The sequence below is a fragment of the Pseudophryne corroboree genome, chromosome 1, assembly GCF_028390025.1.
Source record: "Pseudophryne corroboree isolate aPseCor3 chromosome 1, aPseCor3.hap2, whole genome shotgun sequence".
Classification (NCBI taxonomy): domain Eukaryota; kingdom Metazoa; phylum Chordata; class Amphibia; order Anura; family Myobatrachidae; genus Pseudophryne; species Pseudophryne corroboree.
This window is the reverse complement of record NC_086444.1, coordinates 288,466,160-288,487,827: the sequence shown is the minus strand read 5'-3', so window position 1 is coordinate 288,487,827 and position 21,668 is coordinate 288,466,160. Positions and strand designations below refer to the sequence as shown.

Below are 21,668 nucleotides of genomic sequence, written 5' to 3'. Positions count from 1 at the left end.
CAGCGGGTATACCTGGAAAGGCTTGTGGAGACAGTGGGAGATGGGTATCAATAGTACATTGGCTGATAAATCTGTATCCTTCAACACATTTCACCGCATCCAGGGCGGCTTGACCAGGCCACCCTGGATGTGGTCATGTGACTAATCAAAATTTTACAATCATTGTAATGGAGAGTCAACAAATCTAACTAGTGTTCATTCTAGCACCCTGTACCTGTTGCAACCTGTGCAGTTCCTCATTCCTGCTTGGGGTGTCGCTCTCTGCTCTGGTGCTTCAAGAACACTCTGCTCTGTACAGTAGCTCAGTGCTGAGCAGAAAGAGCCACCTCAGGCAGGAAAGAGGAACTGCATAGGTTGAGCTGGTACAAAAAATGGTGAGCTGCTCAATCAGATAGTGATGTCACTCAGGTGCTAAAAGGGAGGGGTAATTCTGTGTAGGAAGGAACAATGGTTCCCTAATGCACACCGAGTGAAAAATATTACTACATAATAGTCAGATTATACGGAGATCTTGGTTGCGTATATCTGCAGATATAGGGTTAAGCCCCCAGGCCGATCGACAAGGCCTCTCCGTCACTGGGGGTCCCTAATACTAGGTATGGGTCCGGGGTGCAGGACCCCATCATGTCGGCACAGGTCGGCTACCCCAGGTCAGCACACAGGTGAAAATTAATAAGGGTTAATAGGAAGCACAGAAGTGCTTCCTATTAACCCTTATTAATTGTCACCTGTGTGCTGACCTGGGGTAGCCGACCTGTGCCGACATGATGGGGTCCTGCACCCCGGACCCATACCTAGTATTAGGGACCCCCAGTGACGGAGAGGCCTTGTCGATCGGCCTGGGGGCTTAACCCTATATCTGCAGATATACGCAACCAAGATCTCCGTATAATCTGACTATTATGTAGTAATATTTTTCACTCGGTGTGCATTAGGGAACCATTGTTTTTTCCTACATAGGTTGAGCTGGTGCAGGCTGCTAGAATGAGCACTACTAACCATAGAAAATTTTCAATAGATCAACATTAACATAGGGAAAAACGTTAAGTGACTCCAGGAAGTTATGTTTAGCATTTTGTCATATTGCAATTTAGATTAAATTCCAGTAAAAAGAACTTTACGCTCACCCCCTGATGCCAGCTGAACTTTCCACGGAAAGTAAAGAGAACACTAAACAGAAGTGTTTAAAATGAGAGTAAAAAAAAAAATGGAATACATGTAAATGGTATTGTGTATTATGCTGTTTTCCAAATTGTAGTACAATGCACACATAAATGCAAAAGTATTTCTGTTTTGTTAATAAACTGTATACAGAGCTTACACACTAAAAAATAATGTTCCTCTGCCTTCTGTCTTGCTCAGAGTAATCATTAACATGTTGCTTTTCTGTTTTGCAAAAGTCAAAGAGCAAACATTTGCAGTAATTACAAATATGCAAAAATGGCAAACGCATCTTATTCAGAACATTATGGTAATCTAATTTTAACGTAGGCCAACATGTTCTCACATAACTGGAACCTTCTGATGGATTGCAGGTGGACATTCTTTAAGATGACACTTCCACCTACTTCCATCTGTCTGATTGCCCAAGAATGCCAAAGGCATTACCAAGCTACTATAGGAGAACATTATCATTTTTCCAGGAAAGATTGCATTATAAACAGTGACAATGAGATGTGGGAGAATGCAGGGAGGATGAACCTGTAAATCTGTCCCTGTCATTAATCAACCGAGTGGAATTTGGCAGAAAGAGGAGGACAGGAAGAGTGAGGCTATTGTGTTACAGAGCAAATTAATCAGTCTCTTAGAAGAGGCAGATTTAAGGCGTTGCACCATGTGTGCCATCTAACAGCTAAACATAATGATGGCAACTCTTGAAATGTCATCAATTTGGGATCTACATTATCACTATACAGAATCTTGGAAAACAAGTATTGCATTTAGTTAAAATGTCACGGATACCATTCCCAAGTCATTTCTGAAATTAAACAGATTATCATTCAAACACCATATGTATACTCAGCTATGTCATAAAATATGCTGGAAGAATGTTCCAGTAGAGAAGTATAGGTCTAATATAAAATCTCAGCTACACAATCTGCGCTTAGGAAGAACACACATTTGGGGGAAGTTTTTAGCAAACCTAGAAATTGGCATATTACAGTATAGGGGGTAATTCAGACCTAATCGCTCCTCTGCGAATATGCAGAGGTGTGCAATCAGATAGTCGCTGCCCACACAGAGACCTGTAAAAAAAAATGTGCTGGATTTTTTTCGCAGTTTGGCCTCGCGCGTGCGCACTATGATCTGTACGCATGCGCAGTCGATCGATAATTACCCGATTTTGCGTATTCGCACAGCAGCGTTCAGGTCTGAATCGGGCCCATAATACTTACTGTCAATTCAATTTACCAGCTTTCTGTTTCAGTTTTTATTGATAATAAGCACAAATAAAATGCCATAGAACAAAACAAATAACATACATTTAATAAATTATACCAATAACTTACAACAAAAATTCTACATGGAAACAAAAATAAAAAAAATACCTGGGAAAACAAAATCACAAATGTTTCAGAATATACATAAGACTCCATTCTTTAATTATTTAGTCCTTGAAAAGTAGAAGCATCTTCTGTAAGTTCTTGTCCATTATAAACTCATTAAATGTTCTGTGAACTGTATACTGCACTCGGTGCATACCATGAAATATGGAAACATTGTCTGTACATCATTTATTATAGGTAGACTGTGTCCATGGAACACTATTTGGGGGGCATTAAGAATGCCCCAACTTAACAAGTCTTATGGTGTGTACTGTAAACTCCTATTGTAGTTTCTACATTACAATTGGCATATGTACCCGTAGTATTCTGTATAGCACTTTGCTGAGCAGCAGATGTTGCAGGAAGACGAGATTTATCCTTTGTTCTTAGTCACATTGTTGATCACATGGGGAGCAGCTCTGGGGGGCTTTCTCCATAGCAGTACTTGGCGACTGGATTCCTGTACGTATTCTCATGTTGAACACTCTAAAAGGGGGAAGGCAAGGAAAAAAAGAAACAGCCTGAGAAAGTTTTATATGTAGTGGTAAAAAAAAAAAAAAAAAAAAAGTTGATAGGGATGTAATATTAAGATGTAAAATTCTCTCTCGTAACTATTTTCAAAAACAAAGCTAGCAAGTTGGGATTTTGCCATCAAATAAACACATTATCTTACATTTAACTGGGGATAGTTTTCACTAATTGTAGACATTTGGCAAGAAATCTATGAACAGCATCTCATGTCAGGGCATGGAGGGCTTTCATTAAGTAACCATCTGTGAGCTTACAACCCTGGACAACAACTGCTATAGGTACAGGCTTCTGAAGCATAGGTATTCAGCATCGCACTTTTACACTTACAAGGTGACATAACCATCACACTTGTGTACAATCCTAAATTAGGTCTAAACATAGCTTTTTAGAATCTATTATTATGTGTAGACAGAACTAGAATTTAAAAATACAATACAGAATGTACTTTTGATACATTCTTATTGTAGTGATGGTAGGGGATCAAAATCTTCAGAGCCAGATTGTAGGTTTAATCAAATGAAGAATGTACTTATAAAACAATTAAAACATTATTTAATAAAGCCCAACAGGAAAGAAGAGATGCAGTATAACATAAAAAGAAAAAAGAAAGTAACACACAACATGTAAAAGTAAAGCAGTCAGTATTTACCCTGCAGAGAAACAAATATAACCCACCAAAATCTAACTCTTTGCAAATGTTATATCTGCCCCACCTGCAGTGCACATGGTTTTACCCATTAGAGAAAGATTTTTGCGATCCAAGCTGAATTAGGCCTAATGGCCGTGATATAATGCGGTGCGAGTTTGTAGTCACATTACAACTTGCACCTTCTCGCACTTTGAGAAGGTGCGAGTTGGCGGCGCAACTCGCAAATGTAATGCAATGCAAGTTTTTAGTACAAACCGGAAAAAAAACAGACCACGTAACTGAAGGGGATCCATGTTTACACATGGATCTCCTTTCGCCAAATGCCGTGACTCCTGTCACTAGGGGACTCGCCAGCCAATTAGGCAGTGCCAGGTCATAGTGCTCTCCTGATTGGCTATGCGCTCCTGGCCTGTCAATCAGGCGGAGCGCATAGGCTATAATGGAAGATCGAAATCCCCAGTATAGTCTGTGGTGGGAACTCTGCGGTCGACAGCAGGGTTAATTGTTGTCACCCACCCAGAGTTAATTGAGGTCACAGCATCAAAATTCGCTTCCCCTGCGGCCTGATCTTGCCCTCGACTCGTGGCCTTTTGTACGCAGCTCTACGAACAAAACATCCGAGTGCCCAGTGATACCGTAAGTTTAGAATACAGCTGCACTTACTCATGCAGCAACTCCATTTAGTATAGTAGAATTGACGCCCAAATGTTATAAAAAAACAAGGTGTGATGGAGTTTTTCTAAGACCTGTCTATTTCATATGGTCTAAAGATCTGTGGCGTCACCTGAAGAAAGAGGACAATGGATAAAATACTGAAAGCACAAATCAAAGCATAATGTTTATACATGCTGTGACATCAATAGCACTGCCCCTGTATATAAGTCTACTAAACAGAGCACTGCGTTTACCTAGAAAAGTACTTGGAACAGCCTGTTCTTCCAGTAATATATTATTTAAGCAGTATTTAGTACTGGCAATGTTAAGGCATGGGATAGGGCCATTTTAGGGCACGTAGTAAAGTTATCATGAATAAATTGATAACAGTTTAAGGAAACACTTTCAGAATGGGACACCACAATGATAAATACACTTTCTAATTAGATTTAAAAAAAAATAATCCTAGTCACCAAAATACAGTTGTATATGCAAAAGCAATGCCAATCCACATACAGGCAGTCTCCACACTTTCCCCCGCAATTCAGGAGTACATGACATGCATATTTTGGGATCAATCTTAGAATGGTAAAGGATGACTGTCCCATAGACCTTAAATAAATAGCACCAATATACTTATAGGGGGGATTCAATTATTTTCACCCCTTTCCACACTCGTTCTGTTTCTGCCCTCAAGGGCATGGTATCATTATTTCAGCTCGCTACCCCCGAAGTAGGGAGGCACCAAACCCTTTACACAGCTAAACCTGATTACTATGGGCGCAATATGCGCGATAACGGAGATCATTTTAGAAAGGAAATTGGGCGTGATATATCATTTGAATCCCACCCAGAGAATGAGGAACCGTTTATGTAAAACTACAGAAATGGACAATATAAGTGTGTTCTTAGGACTTACATCTGAAATTCATTTTTGTAAACAATCCCTTTAGTAAATACACGTGGCAATATAAAATAATCAGAAAGTATTCCGGAAAAAAAAATGCAATTTAAGCTGAACTCTTTACCTGTGAGGATGTGCGACATTTGGCCAAACACAACTCAAAGTGGTCTTCTACCGCCATGAATAAGTTCTGGAAACCCACTGCAGCTCGTTTTAAAAAACGTTCCAGTACATGTTGCTGTGCAGCAAGGCAAGAGGAAATCAAATAAATTCATAAAAAGGTAAAAGTTATCAGCAGCCTTAAAAATTCTTATTACATTTAAGGGCAGATCCAAGTAATGTAAACTCCCACATTACATTAACTTGCATATTGCATGAGATTTTAATGAAGTCAATTAGAAACTGCTTTGCACCAATGTCACCCGCTAACTCTGCAGTATTCAACCTGTGTGAAGGTGATGATACAGTGGCGAAATTATCCTGAACCCCAATATAGCGGAAAATAAGTGTAGATGGATGTTAGTAGCCATAAGCACAATATTGGAGCCAATTAAATGGGATCAAATGGTTGCTCTCTGGAATTGTTATAAATAATGGAAAAATGATAGTTGACGTTAAAAAAACCCATTTCCTGTCATTTTGACAACTCAACATACATGTCCTACATCTGATTATTAGAGAAAACTGCCTGTCTTCATTGGCCAGATTTTACGATTTAAAAACCACTAAATATATTATTATTCGCTGGGAAGGGTGCACAGTACTAAATAAGGAATTTCCCCAACAGTACATTTCATCTGCTCTTTGAGACCTAAGTCGCAGCTAATTAAATCTGCCTGTTAGAATTCTAACAACGCAAAAAATGTTTAGCGATAATCTTGCTCATGTGGGTGCAGTACGCCACCAAACCATACAGATCATGTACAAGAAAAGAACTCTGGTACATTGATTTCATATCAGTAAGCATACAAATACAGCAAACGGCAGACTGAGAACAAACCTTGTTAGGCTGCAGGCAACAAGACACACAATACTCATAAACACTGCAACATCCATTGGATAAGCAGCTCTCACAGTTATACTGCCTTGTGCTGGCCACGTTAATGTTGCAGCAGCCATTTGCCAGAAGTTCTTTACGCTCACAGACGTATCCTTTACATGGGAAAGAGAAAAGACATGCAGACACCAATGAGAATATCAGCATTACCTTTTAGTAGGCTACAGAAATAAACATTTTCAAGAACATTTCAGGAGATAACATATCTATAAAAAAATATATGAATTTCACGCTCATTCTGCAGACACGTACAATACATTCAGGCAATATTATTTCTTTCAAATCGCTTTGTTAACCATACATTAAATGATAATAATATAGATCTCATTATGGCATGTAGTACTACTAGATCGGTAACCATGTTAAATTGCTTGATTAATTCCTCGCTGTGTGTCTTGCTATAGTTTTTAATTGCCTTGTACGTGCCATCATACCCATAAAAGTGGCATCAATAATTATTTAACTTTATTTGTAAAGTGCCTTTTATTACAGTATCAGTACAATGATTATATGAAGATATATGTTGTTACCTAGATCATCTGTAATAAGGTGTTTTCCTTGCACTGAGTTGCGACACCGATTACTGATCCTGCTACTGTTTCCAAGATTGAACTGAATTCGCCATTGAATATTTCTATCTTGATCATTCGTCTGAAGGAGTGTTCGGTCTCTCACTGTTCTCTCTTCCTGGTGAAGGCAGAAAACATTTTTATTAAGAAGCGCATTGTGGTCAGTATCCTAAAGTGAGGAGTATGCATTACACACAGAAAAATGACAACACAATCAAATGAACTCCAATGTCTGGGCTATTCTTTGCTGAAGCAATTACTTAGTTAAGCAAGCACAAGCCAGAATCGGAGGACATTTGGTTGCACTTGATTTGTGGTCAAATAATGATATTCAACCTTGATTCCTATTCAGTCTATTCAATCATTATTGCTATAGTAAACACAATGTATACAATACGATGAGTCAGTGTCCAATTAGCAGGACTATCCCTCTGTATTCGGAACAGTTGGTAGGAAGGGAATGATTCCCTGTAAAAATTGTTACCTTAGCCAAGTTCTAGGTCTTTAGTTATACTCTCATTCATTGTTTTGTAGCGAGTGCACTTAGGGCCTAATTCAGGCCTGATCATAGCAGCAAATTTGTTAGCACATGGGCAAAACCACGTGCACTGCAGGGGGAGGCAGATATAACATGTGCAGAGAGAGAGTTAGATTTGGGTGGGTTATATTGTTTCTCTGCAGGGTAAATACTGGCTGCTTTATTTTTACACTGCAATTTAGATTTCAGTTTGAACATACCACACCCAAATCTAACTCTCTCTGCACATGTTATATCTGCCTCCCCTGCAGTGAACATGGGGACTAATTCAGACCTGATCGTAGCAGCAAATTTGTTAGCAGGTGGGCAAAACCATGTGCACTGCAGAGGGGAGGGGGAGGGGGGGGGGGGCAGATATAACATGTGCAGAGAGTTAGATTTGGGTGGGTTATAGTGTTTCGGTGCAGGGTAAATACTGGCTGCTTTATTTTTACACTGTAATTTAGATTTCAGTTTTAACACACCCCACCCAAATCTAACTCTCTCTGCACATGTTAAATCCCCCCTTAAGTGCACATGGTTTTGCCCATCTGCTAACAAATTTGCAGCTACGATCAGCTCTGAATTAGGGGGGTAATTCCAAGTTGATCGCAGCAGGAAATTTTTTAGCAGTTGGGCAAAACCATGTGCACTGCAGGGGGGCAGATATAACATGTGCAGGGAGAGTTAGATTTGGGTGTGGTGAGTTCAATCTGCAATCTAATTTGCAGTGTAAAAATAAAGCAGCCAGTATTTAGCCTGCACAGAAACAATATAACCCACCCAAATCTAACTCTCTCTACACATGTTATATCTGCCTCCCCTGCAGTGCACATGGTTTTGCCCAATTGCTATCAAAAATCCTGCTGCGATCAACTTGGAATTACCCCCTAGGCGCATGGTTTTGCCCATCTGATAACAAATTTGCTGCTACGATCAGGTCTGATTTAGGACCTTAAACATAAGGCATCCTCCTCTACAGTCATGAAAATCTTTCAAACACACAGGTTCTGTAGTATAATAATAACAACCACAAGAAAATAACGGCTTTAGTGTTTCCTTTTAATATTTAAATTAAAACATGTAATATACATTTTTCTGTCTAAACTCAATGGGACAAATTTTAATCTTTTGTGATTTGTGGGAGCAAATCCCACAATTCCACTGAAATAGTCACTAAATGTAAAGTGACACCTATAGTAGTTTAAAGACAGAGCCCACCTGGTTTCCTTTAAAATTGTCGCTTTAAATCTAGTTACTATCTCCCAATAACTGCGACAGCACCCACAAATTAAATGCTATTACATATGTAAACTTATATTTTGAAATCCTGATTTGATGCTTCTTAATAAATCTGAACTAAACTGGCAAACACAGAAATAGACTTAAAGGGCCGTACTCACCTGCTTGAAAGTACTGGTGAGAAAATATATCAGAGAGAGGCCAAAAACCACGCCAAGCACCCATCTCTTTCGTAGGATCTTCCTCCACACCATAGATAATAAATGGACCATTCCAACCCTATATATGACAGTCGAAAAAAGTCTGATTGCAATTACTATAATATGTGTCCTAGATAGATTTATCTTTCACGGGTATATATTGTGAGCTTCAATTATTGTTAATCAGCAAGTAATTCACTGCTCTCATCACTCTGCCAAGTGATGTGTAAAATCTCTCTAGTCTAAAAATGTGAAGTGCTTTTAAGTAGAAAATTATGATTGCTCCAATGAAATGACAAGTTGTAGTTTAACATATTACACTGAAAACTAAATCAGTATTAAAAATATGTTTTAGTTCAATGTAACTAGGGAACCACAGTGTTCATACTTACAAAAGCATCTGTCATGCTGTGAAGCGTTTCAGTACAGTGTATGTGTGTTCCTTGCTTTCCTGTATGCAGTGTGTCTTTCTTGCAGCGTATTATTGCAATACTATGCAGCGTGTGTTGTTTGCCAGCAGTGAACTTATGTACTGGTTGTACTACTATGTGCATTACTTGCCTACAATGACCTTCTGTACTCCTGTGCAGTGTGTGTGTGTGTGTGTGTGTGTGTGTGTGTGTGTGTGTGTGTGTGTGTGTGTGTGTGGCCTGCACTGCAGTGACCTCCTGTACTACTATGTGTGTGCCTTACCTGCAATGACCTCCTGTACTCCCACAGTGTTCGTAAATATATGCCATTGCGCATATTTTACACAATATTGAGGACCAGGGACTCACACTTTCAGAATGGGTGGTTCCCCCGAGGACGCGCTCCACTGGGATTTGCTGCAGGTTAAATGATTAAAGTCTCCCTTGCCCGGCTGCAGAGAGGACTATAAAAGTGGAGGAGGAGCCAGCTGGGCATTGGAGACATCAATCATAGCCAATAGCCAATCCCAGTCCAGTGGAGATTACACAGCCCCCCCAAAATTGAGGAACAGCGCCCTCACATCACCCTCCACCGGTGCTGTTGTTCCAGTACAGTACACAGAGACCATGATTGTGTCCCAGTCCCTAGATGCTAGAGGAGCAGCGGCAGACAGGGAGTGATTGGGGACAGGGTCAGGGTGTGCTACACACACTGATCAGTGCTGCGTGGCCCACTCTGTGCGCAGTGTGCTGTGATCCCTGCTGCCTCTTTTCATGTGCTGTATACTGTGCTTGTGGCAGGTGGCAGTGGTGCTGGTCCCGAGGTCAGTGGAGTGTGTAAGGACAATCCGAGGTGTCTAGCGCTCTCATTAGGTTGTTTTAGCAGGGCGCAGCATCCTGACTATTTTTTACATGCTGATTGGCACTCGCACACCGGGCAGGGTGCATGTTTGCAGGGTACTCGCATCTGCACTTTTCCCCAAGCAAGCTGACACAGACTGGGAGCAGGAGGGGCGAGGGACTGGAGGCGGGACAGACGCTAATCAAAGAATAAGTGGGAGGTCTTTGAATGCCCAGTCCCACTCAATATTGCTGGCGCGGTCCTGCTGCCCCCACAAGCCGACACTGAAGCCTGTACACACGGGGGAGAGACGGGGGCTTCATACACAGACTGGTGTGCAAACTCTGGAGGAGCCCAGGACCAAGTGACTCCTGCCTCTGTACTGTCATCTGGTCCAAGCATATCGGCTCCGGGGACCCTAAGCAGCAGCATGCAGTGGTAGCGGAGATAGTTGAGGAGGAGGTGGGCTGTTGCCATTCCTGATTTGCCTCAACAGCAGTTGTATGGCATGCCCTGTGTGACCCACTACCACCGCCAGCTCCAGAGCCCACCATCTCTTCCAAATTATCTCCTCTGCCCTGCATGGGCCAGGTATGGACAAAAATAACCCCTAGAGGAAGCCCTCCATTAGGGACAAGAAGGAGAGTAAAAACAGTACCATAAACAACGACCAGCACCATCACTGCATGCTGTCCAGAGCAGGTAGGGGTGCATGTTACTTCTGCTATTTTACAATTTGTATAGAGAACTAGCACTGTAAAATATACAGGGGACACAGTTAATTTCCCGTCTGTCGGGATCCCGGCGGTCGAAATACCGACGACCGTTGCAAGGCCGGAAATCCCCACTTGGGTGGTGGAGGGACATGTTGCGCTTGAGGTCGGGATTCCAGCATCGGTATTTCAACCATCAGGATCCCGACAGTCGGGATTTTATACTGAATCCATATACAGTAATGCCTGACAAGTTTACAGTATTCATACAGTTTATATAGTCACTTACTCTGTCTCCAAGTTATGTGTGCGCTGTACACATGAGATCATGGAAGGTAGTGAAGGCTTGAGTATTGGTAAAACTGTATTTGGTGTCAGCAGAGGCATATGGGGTGGAATGGTGGGGCATGTGAGTTTTGAGGGGCATATGCGGTGGTCAATTGCTGGGCACAAGTGGCGTGCGGTGAGGTCAGTGGCTGGTGAGGCACTACAGCCATAATGTCCGCCGAATCCTGCCGATGACCCCTACCGCCGCCGAGCCAATGCCCGCTACTGCCCCTGCTCAGATGCCTGCTGCCACTGCCAATGACTTACAAACTCGCCCACCATCAACTGACCCAGACCTCCGTCACTAATTTGCATCTCAGTCCGATGCCACCAAGTCCCGCTGCCTGCCTGCTCACCATACTTGTGATATATTGTACATTTTTATAGAAAATAAATAAATAAATGTGTTTGGAACTAGGAAGGGAGTGGGAGGAGGACATGAATGCAATTTTGTTGTCCAGGGCTTCCATTAGTCAAATTACGCCACATAGTAGCGCCACTTACACAAATTACGCCAGGCAGAGCTCCCTTTTACACATTACGGCAGGTAGAGATCCCTTTTTTCACATTATGGCAGGTACAGCCCCCTATTACACATTACAGCAGGTAGAGCCAGTGGCGGAACTAGCGAGCGGTGGGCCCAGGTGCAACAAAATGCTTTGGACCCCATCCCATCCAAGTCCACCCCCTCACCCCTGGAGAGGATATGGTGAAGGGGAACTGCTCAGGGCCAGGGAAATGGATACCTAGCAACAGTGCCGTAACTAGACATTTTAGTGCTGTGTGCAAGAAACGGCATCAGAGCCACCCACCTTTATGTAAAACAGGAGCAGTGCGCGCGCAAAATATATAGGGGCGTGGCTTCGTGGGGAAGGGGTGTGGCCACAAAATAATACCAATTCATATAACGGTGCACAGTAGTCTCTGTTATTCAAATTACGCCGCACAGTAGCACCACTACACCAGGTAGAGCCCCTTTTACACATTACGGCAGACAGCGTCCCCTTTTTACACATTACGGTGGACAACGTCCACCTTTTTACACATTATGGCAGACAACGTCCACCTTTTTACACATTACGGCAGACAGCGTCCCCTTTTTACACATTACGGCAGACAACGTCCACCTTTTTACACATTACGGCAGTCAGCGTCCCCTTTTTACACATTACGGCAGACAACGTCCCCATTTTTACACATTACGGCAGACAGCGTCCACCTTTTTACACATTACGGCGGACAGCGTCTTCTTTTTACACGTTACGGCAGACAACGTCCACCTTTTTACACGTTACGGCAGACAACATCCCCCTTTACACATTACGGCAGACAGCGTCCACCTTTTTACACATTACGGCGGACAAATTGCCCTTTTTTACACATTACGGCAGACAGCGTCCACCTTTTTACACATTACGGCAGACAACGTCCACCTTTTTACACATTACGGCAGACAACGTCCCCTGTTTTACACATTACGGCAGACAGCGTCCCCTTTTTTACACATTACGGCAGACAGCGTCCCCTTTTTACACATTACAGCAGACAGCGTCCCCTTTTTACACATTACAGCAGACAGCGTCCCCTTTTTTTACATATTACGGCAGACAGCGTCCCCTTTTTACACATTGCGGCAGACAGCGTCCCCTTTTTTACACATTACAGCAGACAGTCTCCCGTTTTTGTACACATTACGACAGGTAGAGCACTTTACACCCCCCCCCCCCCTCTACCCTTAGGGTGTAGTGTAGTGCAGTGAAGTGCAGTGTAGGTGTAGTGTAGTGTAGTGTAGTGTAGTGTAGGTGTAGTGTAGTGCAGAGTAGTGACAGCCACTTACATGATTTCTTCTTCCGGCTGCAGGCTCCTGACCTGGCACTCCCTCGGTCTGTACATTGCACTGCAGGCCAAGGGGAGTGGGGGGGGCCGCGGGAGCTCAGCAGTCAGCTCAGGGGTCCAGGAGAGGAGGCCGGCCATTGAGCACAGGGGGGACAGAGCGGGGGGCCGAGGCCGAAAACACGGGGTCTAAGGGAGCGGGGGGGAGGGGGCGCGGGAGCGCAGCTGAGTTTGCGGGGGTTAAGGGAAGGGGGTGCCGAGACAGCACAGTACACAGCGGCTCCCACTGGTCCTGTAAGAGCGGATCGGGGACGGGAGGATCGGCTGAAAGCAGTGTGGATATGCGGCCACTAAGAATGGGGGCATCTGACTCTGCCCATCCGTTCCAGCCCATCCGCTGCTGCTGTCAAATGATTGACAGGGGTGTGCCTTGATGTGAGCTCAAGGCACAACCCCCTGTCAATGAGGCAAATCTGCTGTTGCCGCAGTTCATTCAATTTTCAATGGGCTTTTCCAGCCCGTGATTTGGCTCCGCCCCCCTCTTCAGAAACTTTATAATTGTCACTGGGAGGCAGCGCTCTCGCTGCCTCCCATAGAGATTTAGCTGCATTCTCAGGTTAAAAATGATTAAAATAATACAAAGTATAATGTGTTATTATCTTTGTATTATTTTAATCATAATGACAGGGGAGGCACTGCTTCCCCTGCCTGCACGTCCCTGCTGGGCACAGCCCCAGAGTGATGGTCATTAAACTACACAGGTAAAATGTGCCCTGCAAAATGGAAAAGTGCCCTCCTTGTTGATTGCGGTAGCTGCTGGGGCCAATATTGATACATCGGACAGCATTACATCCCCCATAGAAACCTATGAAGGATGCGGTTGCGTGCGTGTGGCAATGGAGAAATCACCTGCTGCGATCGGACATACCTGCTGTGATCCCTCCTTCATACATACCAGGGATACGGCTAATAGATACAAATACTGTTTGTTAAATGAGCAACTTGTAGGTGATGTCCTGGGACATTGTATGTGAGTGATTCTGCTGCCAATCTTCCTGGACCTCAAGATTACTGTCCCCAACCACGCCCTTCCTCGCTCAGCCACAACCCCTTTTCAGCAAGGGTGCCCTCTCGGCACCTCAGCACGCTGCCCTGTCCCCAATCTAGAGTTAACACTACTTGCCTCAGAACTGCTATAGATTGTAAGCTTGCGAGCAGGGCCTTCCTACCTCTATGTCTGTCTGTTTTTACCCAGTTTTGTTGTATTACTGTTGTTCTAATTGTAAAGCGCAACGGAATATGCTGCGCTATATAAGAAACTGTTAATAAATAAATAAATAACTGCTCCAATCTACCCTTTCCTCCTTCTTACTCCTTGTACTGCCTGCACCTAACTACCTCCTTACCTTTGCCCCCTAGTAATACCACAGCTGTATCTACCCTTAGCCCCTCACTACCCCCAACACTGCCTGCCTCTAACCCCTTCCTTGTCCCTCAGCACTATTCCAACTGCTGTCTGCACTTACCTCCTTCCCTACCCCAAGTACCGCCCCAGCTGTTGTCTGCACTTACCCACTCCCTACTCCCAGCACTGTCTGCCCTTACTCTCTCTACCCCCAGCTCTACCCCAACTTCTCCCTGCCTCTACCTCCCAGCTCTAACCAACTTCTCCCTGCCTCTCTACATAAAATGTGATGGGACTCAGAAACAGTGGAGTAGGACTCCAATTTTTTTTTACCTTAATGGGTCCCTGGGACCCACAATTTTTTTCCGATCACCGTGATTACTGCTCCCATGCAGAGTGAGAGTGTGTGTGTGTGTGTGTGTGTGTGTGTGTGTGTGTGTGTGTGTGTGTGTGTGTGTGTCTGTGTCTGTGTCCTGCACTGCAGTGTCCTCCCCCTGTACTACTATGCAGCTATGCGTGTTCCTTATCTGCAATGACCTACTGTACTCCTATGCAGTTTGCAGTACCAGTTTTTATCCCTACAGTATGTAGAGTCTTGTCTGCCTGCAATGACCTATAGTAATACTACCCAGTGTACTGTATGTTGCATGTCTGCAGTAACATACTAAACTACTTTGCAGTGTGTGCTCCATGCCAGCAGTGACCTCCTGTAGTACAGTATACAGTGTGTGCTCCATGCCTGCAGTGACCTCCTGTAGTACAGTATAGTGTGTGCTCCATGCCTGCAGTGACCTCCTGTAGTACAGTATAGTGTGTGCTCCATGCCTGCAGTGACCTCCTGTAGTACAGTATAGTGTGTGCTCCATGCCTGCAGTGACCTCCTGTAGTATAGTGTGTGCTCCATGCCTGCAGTGACCTACTGTAGTACAGTATACAGTATGTGCTCCATGCCTGCAGTGACCACCTGTAGTACAGTATAGTGTGTGCTCCATGCCTGCAGTGACCTACTGTAGTACAGTATAGTGTGTGCTCCATGCCTGCAGTGACCTACTGTAGTACAGTATACAGTGTGTGCTCCATGCCTGCAGTGACCTACTGTAGTACAGTATACAGTGTGTGCTCCATGCCTGCAGTGACCTCCTGTAGTACAGTATACAGTGTGTGCTCCATGCCTGCAGTGACCTCCTGTAGTACAGTATACAGTGTGTGCTCCATGCCTGCAGTGACCTCTTGTAGTACAGTATAGTGTGTGCTCCATGCCTGCAGTGACCTACTGTAGTACAGTATAGTGTGTGCTCCATGCCTGCAGTGACCTCCTGTAGTACAGTATAGTGTGTGCTCCATGCCTGCAGTGACCTCCTGTAGTACAGTATAGTGTGTGCTCCATGCCTGCAGTGACCTCCTGTAGTACAGTATAGTGTGTGCTCCATGCCTGCAGTGACCTCCTGTAGTACAGTATAGTGTGTGCTCCATGCCTGCAGTGACCTCCTGTAGTACAGTATAGTGTGTGCTCCATGCCTGCAGTGACCTCCTGTAGTATAGTATAGTGTGTGCTCCATGCCTGCAGTGACCTAATGTAGTACAGTATACATTATGTGCTCCATGCCTGCAGTGACCTACTGTAGTACAGTATAGTGTGTGCTCCATGCCTGCAGTGACCTACTGTAGTACAGTATACAGTGTGTGCTCCATGCCTGCAGTGACCTCCTGTAATACAGTATACAGTGTGTGCTCCATGCCTGCAGTGACCTCCTGTAGTACAGTATACAGTGTGTGCTCCATGCCTGCAGTGACCTCCTGTAGTACAGTATACAGTGTGTGCTCCATTCCTGCAGTGACCTCCTGTAGTACAGTATAGTGTGTGCTCCATGCCTGCAGTGACCTACTGTAGTACAGTATACAGTGTGTGCTCCATGCCTGCAGTGACCTCCTGTAGTACAGTATACAGTGTGTGCTCCATGCCTGCAGTGACCTCCTGTAGTACAGTATAGTGTGTGCTCCATGCCTGCAGTGACCTACTGTAGTACAGTATACAGTGTGTGCTCCATGCCTGCAGTGACCTCCTGTAGTACAGTATACAGTGTGTGCTCCATGCCTGCAGTGACCTCCTGTAGTACAGTATAGTGTGTGCTCCATGCCAGCAGTGACCTACTGTAGTACAGTATACAGTGTGTGCTCCATGCCTGCAGTGACCTCCTGTAGTACAGTATACAGTGTGCTCCATGCCTGCAGTGACTTACTGTAGTACAGTATACAGTGTGTGCTCCATGCCTGCAGTGACCTCCTGTAGTACAGTATACAGTGTGTGCTCCATGCCTGCAGTGACCTCCTGTAGTACAGTATACAGTGTGTGCTCCATGCCTGCAGTGACCTCTTGTAGTACAGTATAGTGTGTGCTCCATGCCTGCAGTGACCTCCTGTAGTACAGTATAGTGTGTGCTCCATGCCTGCAGTGACCTCCTGTAGTACAGTATAGTGTGTGCTCCATGCCTGCAGTGACCTCCTGTAGTACAGTATAGTGTGTGCTCCATGCCTGCAGTGACCTCCTGTAGTACAGTATAGTGTGTGCTCCATGCCTGCAGTGACCTCCTGTAGTACAGTATAGTGTGTGCTCCATGCCTGCATTGACCTACTGTAGTACAGTATACAGTGTGTGCTCCATGCCTGCAGTGACCTCCTGTAGTACAGTATAGTGTGTGCTCCATGCCTGCAGTGACTTACTGTAGTACAGTATACAGTGTGTGCTCCATGCCTGCAGTGACCTCCTGTAGTACAGTATAGTGTGTGCTCCATGCCTGCAGTGACCTCCTGTAGTAGAGTATACAGTATGTGCTCCATGCCTGCAGTGACCTCCTGTAGTACAGTATACAGTGTGTGCTCCATGCCTGCAGTGACCTCCTGTAGTACAGTATAGTGTGTGCTCCATGCCTGCAGTGACCTCCAGTATCCTACGCAGTGTGTAGCTACAGTAAGTGACCTCCTAGGCAGTGTGCACGCCTTGCCTGCAGTAGGAAACTATTATGATACTAAGCAGTGGCACCTCGTGTAATGTGTAAGACCAGTACACACACGGTGTATAAACAGATATACAGTACTATGCAGCTATTGGAAGCGAATAACGGAGCAGTGCCCGAAAGTACCTGCTGGCAGCGCCTCCTGTCGGCGGAGGACGATGTTGTTAACCGAAAACGTCCGATTCCTGCAGGGGTACGCTTGTTTCCGCCAGGGATCAGCGCCCGGGCCGGGAGTCAGTGTACAGCACGGAGCTCCCTGCAGCCGCCTCCATAGGACATGTATCTGTAGTGTAACATTATTGTGCCCCGGAAATCATCCTCTGAGGTCGTACTTCCTGAGCAGCTGCTGTCTGCTGTTCCTATAGTGACGGGATCGGAGTCGCCGGTCTGTGCAGCGCCCTCCCAGCTCATTTACTTACATTGTCTTCCGCAGCCGCCCGGAAATCATTGACCAGCGAGCCGCCTGAGATGGGGTGAGAGCTGTGGTGGGGACAGTGCTGAGATGGCGTCAGAGCTGGAGAGGGGACAGTGCTGAGATGAGGTGACAGCTGGGCTGTGGACATTAATGAGATGGAATGACAGCTGGGAAGGGGACAGTGCTGAGATGGGGTGAGAGCTGGGGTGGGGACAATGCTGAGATGGGGTGAGAGCTGGGCAGGGGTCAGTGCTGAGATGGAGACAGCGCAGAGATGGGGTGACAGCTGGAGTGTGTACAGTGCTGGGATGAGTGAGAGCTGGGGTGGGGACAATGCTGAGATGGGGTGAGAGCTGGGGAGGGGACAATGCTGAGATGGGGTCAGAGCTGGGGTGGGGACAGTGCTGAGATGGGGTGAGAGCTGGGGAGGGGACAATGCTGAGATGAGGTGAGAGCTGGGAAGGGGACACTGCTGAGCTGGGTTGACAGCTGGGGTGGGGACAGTGCTGAGCTGGGTTGACAGCTGGGGTGGGAATAGTGCTGATATGGTATGAAAGCTGAGGAGGGTACAGTGCTGAGATGGGGTGAGAGCTGAGGAGGGTACAGTGCTGAGACGGGGTGAGAGCTGGGGAGGGGACAGTGCTGAGATGGGGTGACAGCTGGGGTGGGAATAGTGCTGAGATGGTGTGAGAGCTGAGGAGGGTACAGTGCTGAGATGGGGTGAGAGCTGGGGAGAGAACAATGCTGAGATGAGGTGAGAGCTGGGCAGGGGTCAGTGCTGAGATGGAGACAGCGCAGAGATGGGGTGACAGCTGGAGTGTGTACAGTGCTGGGATGAGTGAGAGCTGGGGTGGGGACAATGCTGAGATGGGGTGAGAGCTGGGGAGGGGACAATGCTGAGATGGGGTCAGAGCTGGGGTGGGGACAGTGCTGAGATGGGGTGAGAGCTGGGGAGGGGACAATGCTGAGATGAGGTGAGAGCTGGGAAGGGGACACTGCTGAGATGGGGTGACAGCTGGGGTGGGGACAGTGCTGAGCTGGGTTGACAGCTGGGGTGGGAATAGTGCTGATATGGTGTGAAAGCTGAGGAGGGTACAGTGCTAAGATGGGGTGAGAGCTGAGGAGGGTACAGTGCTGAGACGGGGTGAGAGCTGGGGAGGGGACAGTGCTGAGATGGGGTGACAGCTGGGGTGGGAATAGTGCTGAGATGGTGTGAGAGCTGAGGAGGGTACAGTGCTGAGATGGGGTGAGAGCTGGGGAGAGAACAATGCTGAGATGAGGTGAGAGCTGGGCAGGGGTCAGTGCTGAGATGGAGACAGCGCAGAGATGGGGTGACAGCTGGAGTGTGTACAGTGCTGGGATGAGTGAGAGCTGGGGTGGGGACAATGCTGAGATGGAATGACAGCTGGGAAGGGGACAGTGCTGAGATGGGGTGACAGCTGGAGTGTGTACAGTGCTGAGATGGAATGAGAGCTGGGGTGGGGACAATGCTGAGATGGAATGACAGCTGGGAAGGGGACAGTGCTGGGATGGGGTGACAGCTAGGGTGGGGACAGTGCTGAGATGGGGTGACAGCTAGTGTGGGGACAGTGCTGAGATGGGGTGACAGCTGAGGGGGGTACAGTGCTGACATGGGGTGAGAGCTGGGGAGGGGGCAGTGCTGAGATTGGGTGAGAGCTGAGGAGGGTACAGTGATGAGATGGGATGAGAGCTGGGGTGGGGACAGTGCTGAGATGGGAGGACAGCTGGGGTGGGGACAGTAATGAGATGGAATGACAGCTGGGAAGGGGTCAGTGCTGAGATGGGGTGGCAGCTGGGATGGGGACAGTAATGAGATGGAATGACAGCTGGGAAGGGGACACTGCTGAGATAGAATGACAGCTGGGAAGGGGACACTGCTGAGATGGGGTGACAGCTGGGGTGGGGACACTGCTGAGATGGGGTGAGAGCTGGGGAGGGGACAGTGCTGAGATGGGGTGAGAGCTGGGGAGGGACAGTGATGAGATGGGGTGACCGCTGGGGTGGGAATAGTGCTGAGATGGGTTGAGATCTGAGGAGGGTACAGTGCTGAGATGGGGTGAGACTTGAGGAGGGTACAGTGCTGAGATAGGGTGAGAGCTGGGGAGGGGCCAGTGATGAGTTGAGAGCTGGGCAGGGGACATTGCTGAGATGGGTGAGAGCTGGGGTGGAGATAGTGCTGAGATGGGGTGACAGCTGGAGTGTGTACAGTGTTGAGATGGAGTGAGAGCTGGGGTGGGGACAATGCTGAGATGGAGTGAGAGCTGGGGTGGGGACAATGCTGAGATGGAATGACAGCTGGGAAGGGGACAGTGCTGGGATGGGGTGACAGCTAGGGTGGGGACAGTGCTGAGATGGGGTGACAGCTGGTGTGGGGACAGTGCAGAGATGGGGTGACAGCTGAGGGGGGTACAGTGCTGACATGGGGTGAGAGCTGGGGAGGGGGCAGTGCTGAGATTGGGTGAGAGCTGAGGAGGGTACAGTGATGAGATGGGATGAGAGCTGGGGTGGGGACAGTGCTGAGATGGTGTGACAGCTGGGGTGGGGACAGTCATGAGATGGAATGACAGCTGGGAAGGGGTCAGTGCTGAGATGGGGTGGCAGCTGGGATGGGGACAGTAATGAGATGGAATGACAGCTGGGAAGGGGACACTGCTGAGATAGAATGACAGCTGGGAAGGGGACACTGCTGAGATGGGGTGACAGCTGGGGTGGGGACACTGCTGAGATGGGGTGAGAGCTGGGGAGGGGACAGTGCTGAGATGGGGTGAGAGCTGGGGAGGGACAGTGATGAGATGGGGTGACCGCTGGGGTGGGAATAGTGCTGAGATGGGTTGAGATCTGAGGAGGGTACAGTGCTGAGATGGGGTGAGACTTGAGGAGGGTACAGTGCTGAGATAGGGTGAGAGCTGGGGAGGGGCCAGTGATGAGTTGAGAGCTGGGCAGGGGACATTGCTGAGATGGGTGAGAGCTGGGGTGGAGATAGTGCTGAGATGGGGTGACAGCTGGAGTGTGTACAGTGTTGAGATGGAGTGAGAGCTGGGGTGGGGACAATGCTGAGATGGAGTGAGAGCTGGGGTGGGGACAATGCTGAGATGGAATGACAGCTGGGAAGGGGACAGTGCTGGGATGGGGTGACAGCTAGGGTGGGGACAGTGCTGAGATGGGGTGACAGCTGGTGTGGGGACAGTGCAGAGATGGGGTGACAGCTGAGGGGGGTACAGTGCTGACATGGGGTGAGAGCTGGGGAGGGGGCAGTGCTGAGATTGGGTGAGAGCTGAGGAGGGTACAGTGATGAGATGGGATGAGAGCTGGGGTGGGGACAGTGCTGAGATGGTGTGACAGCTGGGGTGGGGACAGTCATGAGATGGAATGACAGCTGGGAAGGGGACAGTGCTGAGATGGGGTGACAGCTGGGATGGGGACAGTAATGAGATAGAATGACAGCTGGGAAGGGGACACTGCTGAGATGGGGTGACAGCTGGGGTGGGGACACTGCTGAGATGGGGTGACAGCTGGGGTGGGGACAGTGCAGAGATGGGGTGACAGCTGGGGAGGGTACAGTGCTGAGATGGGGTGAGAGCTGAGCAGGGTACAGTGCTGAGATGGGGTGAGAGCTGGGGAGGGGAGAGTGCTGAGATGGCGTGAGAGCTGGGGAGGGGACACTGCTGAGATAGAATGACAGCTGGGAAGGGGACACTGCTGAGATGGGGTGACAGCTGGGAAGGGGACACTGTTGAGATGGGGTGACAGCTGGGGTGGGGACACTGCTGAGATGGGGTGACAGCTGGGGTGGGGACAGTGCAGAGATGGGGTGACAGCT

At 47.2% G+C, this 21,668-nt stretch overlaps 2 protein-coding genes across 4 annotated transcripts in view; one reads left to right on the top strand and one right to left on the bottom strand.

Moving 5' to 3' along the window:
• Positions 1-1,219: 1,219 nt before the first annotated feature.
• Positions 1,220-17,627, bottom strand: SPRING1 (SREBF pathway regulator in golgi 1). The gene is made up of 6 exons (XM_063964344.1): positions 17,539-17,627; positions 8,831-8,948; positions 6,872-7,028; positions 6,285-6,436; positions 5,409-5,522; positions 1,220-3,032 (listed from the first exon to the last, which is right to left on the bottom strand). The coding sequence occupies exons 2-6, from the start codon at positions 8,939-8,941 to the stop codon at positions 2,949-2,951; spliced, it is 618 nt and encodes a 205-aa protein (XP_063820414.1). The 5' UTR covers positions 8,942-8,948; positions 17,539-17,627; the 3' UTR covers positions 1,220-2,948.
• A 167-nt stretch (positions 17,628-17,794) lies between these two features.
• RNFT2 (ring finger protein, transmembrane 2) overlaps positions 17,795-21,668 on the top strand; it is a 230,487-nt gene continuing 226,613 nt past the window's right edge. For 2 of the 3 annotated variants that reach the window (XR_010251555.1, XM_063964342.1), the window contains exon 1: positions 17,865-17,953. The gene's annotated coding sequence lies outside the window, so the exon portion shown is untranslated. Of the gene's footprint in view, positions 17,954-21,668 lie in introns of all 3 variants that reach the window. The other variant, XM_063964343.1, reaches the window with a different exon arrangement.

Bases quoted from the DNA above. Each gene is read 5' to 3' on its own strand.
- SPRING1 (XM_063964344.1), bottom strand. From the start codon at position 8,941: ATGGTCCATTTATTATCTATGGTGTGGAGGAAGATCCTACGAAAGAGA. The intron at 7,029-8,830 runs GTGAGTACGGCC...TGCCTTCACCAG, and splicing joins TCACCAGTACTTTCAAGCAG to GAAGAGAGAACAGTGAGAGA. The intron at 5,523-6,284 runs GTTTGTTCTCAG...CTTGCTGCACAG, and splicing joins GTTGCCTGCAGCCTAACAAG to CAACATGTACTGGAACGTTT.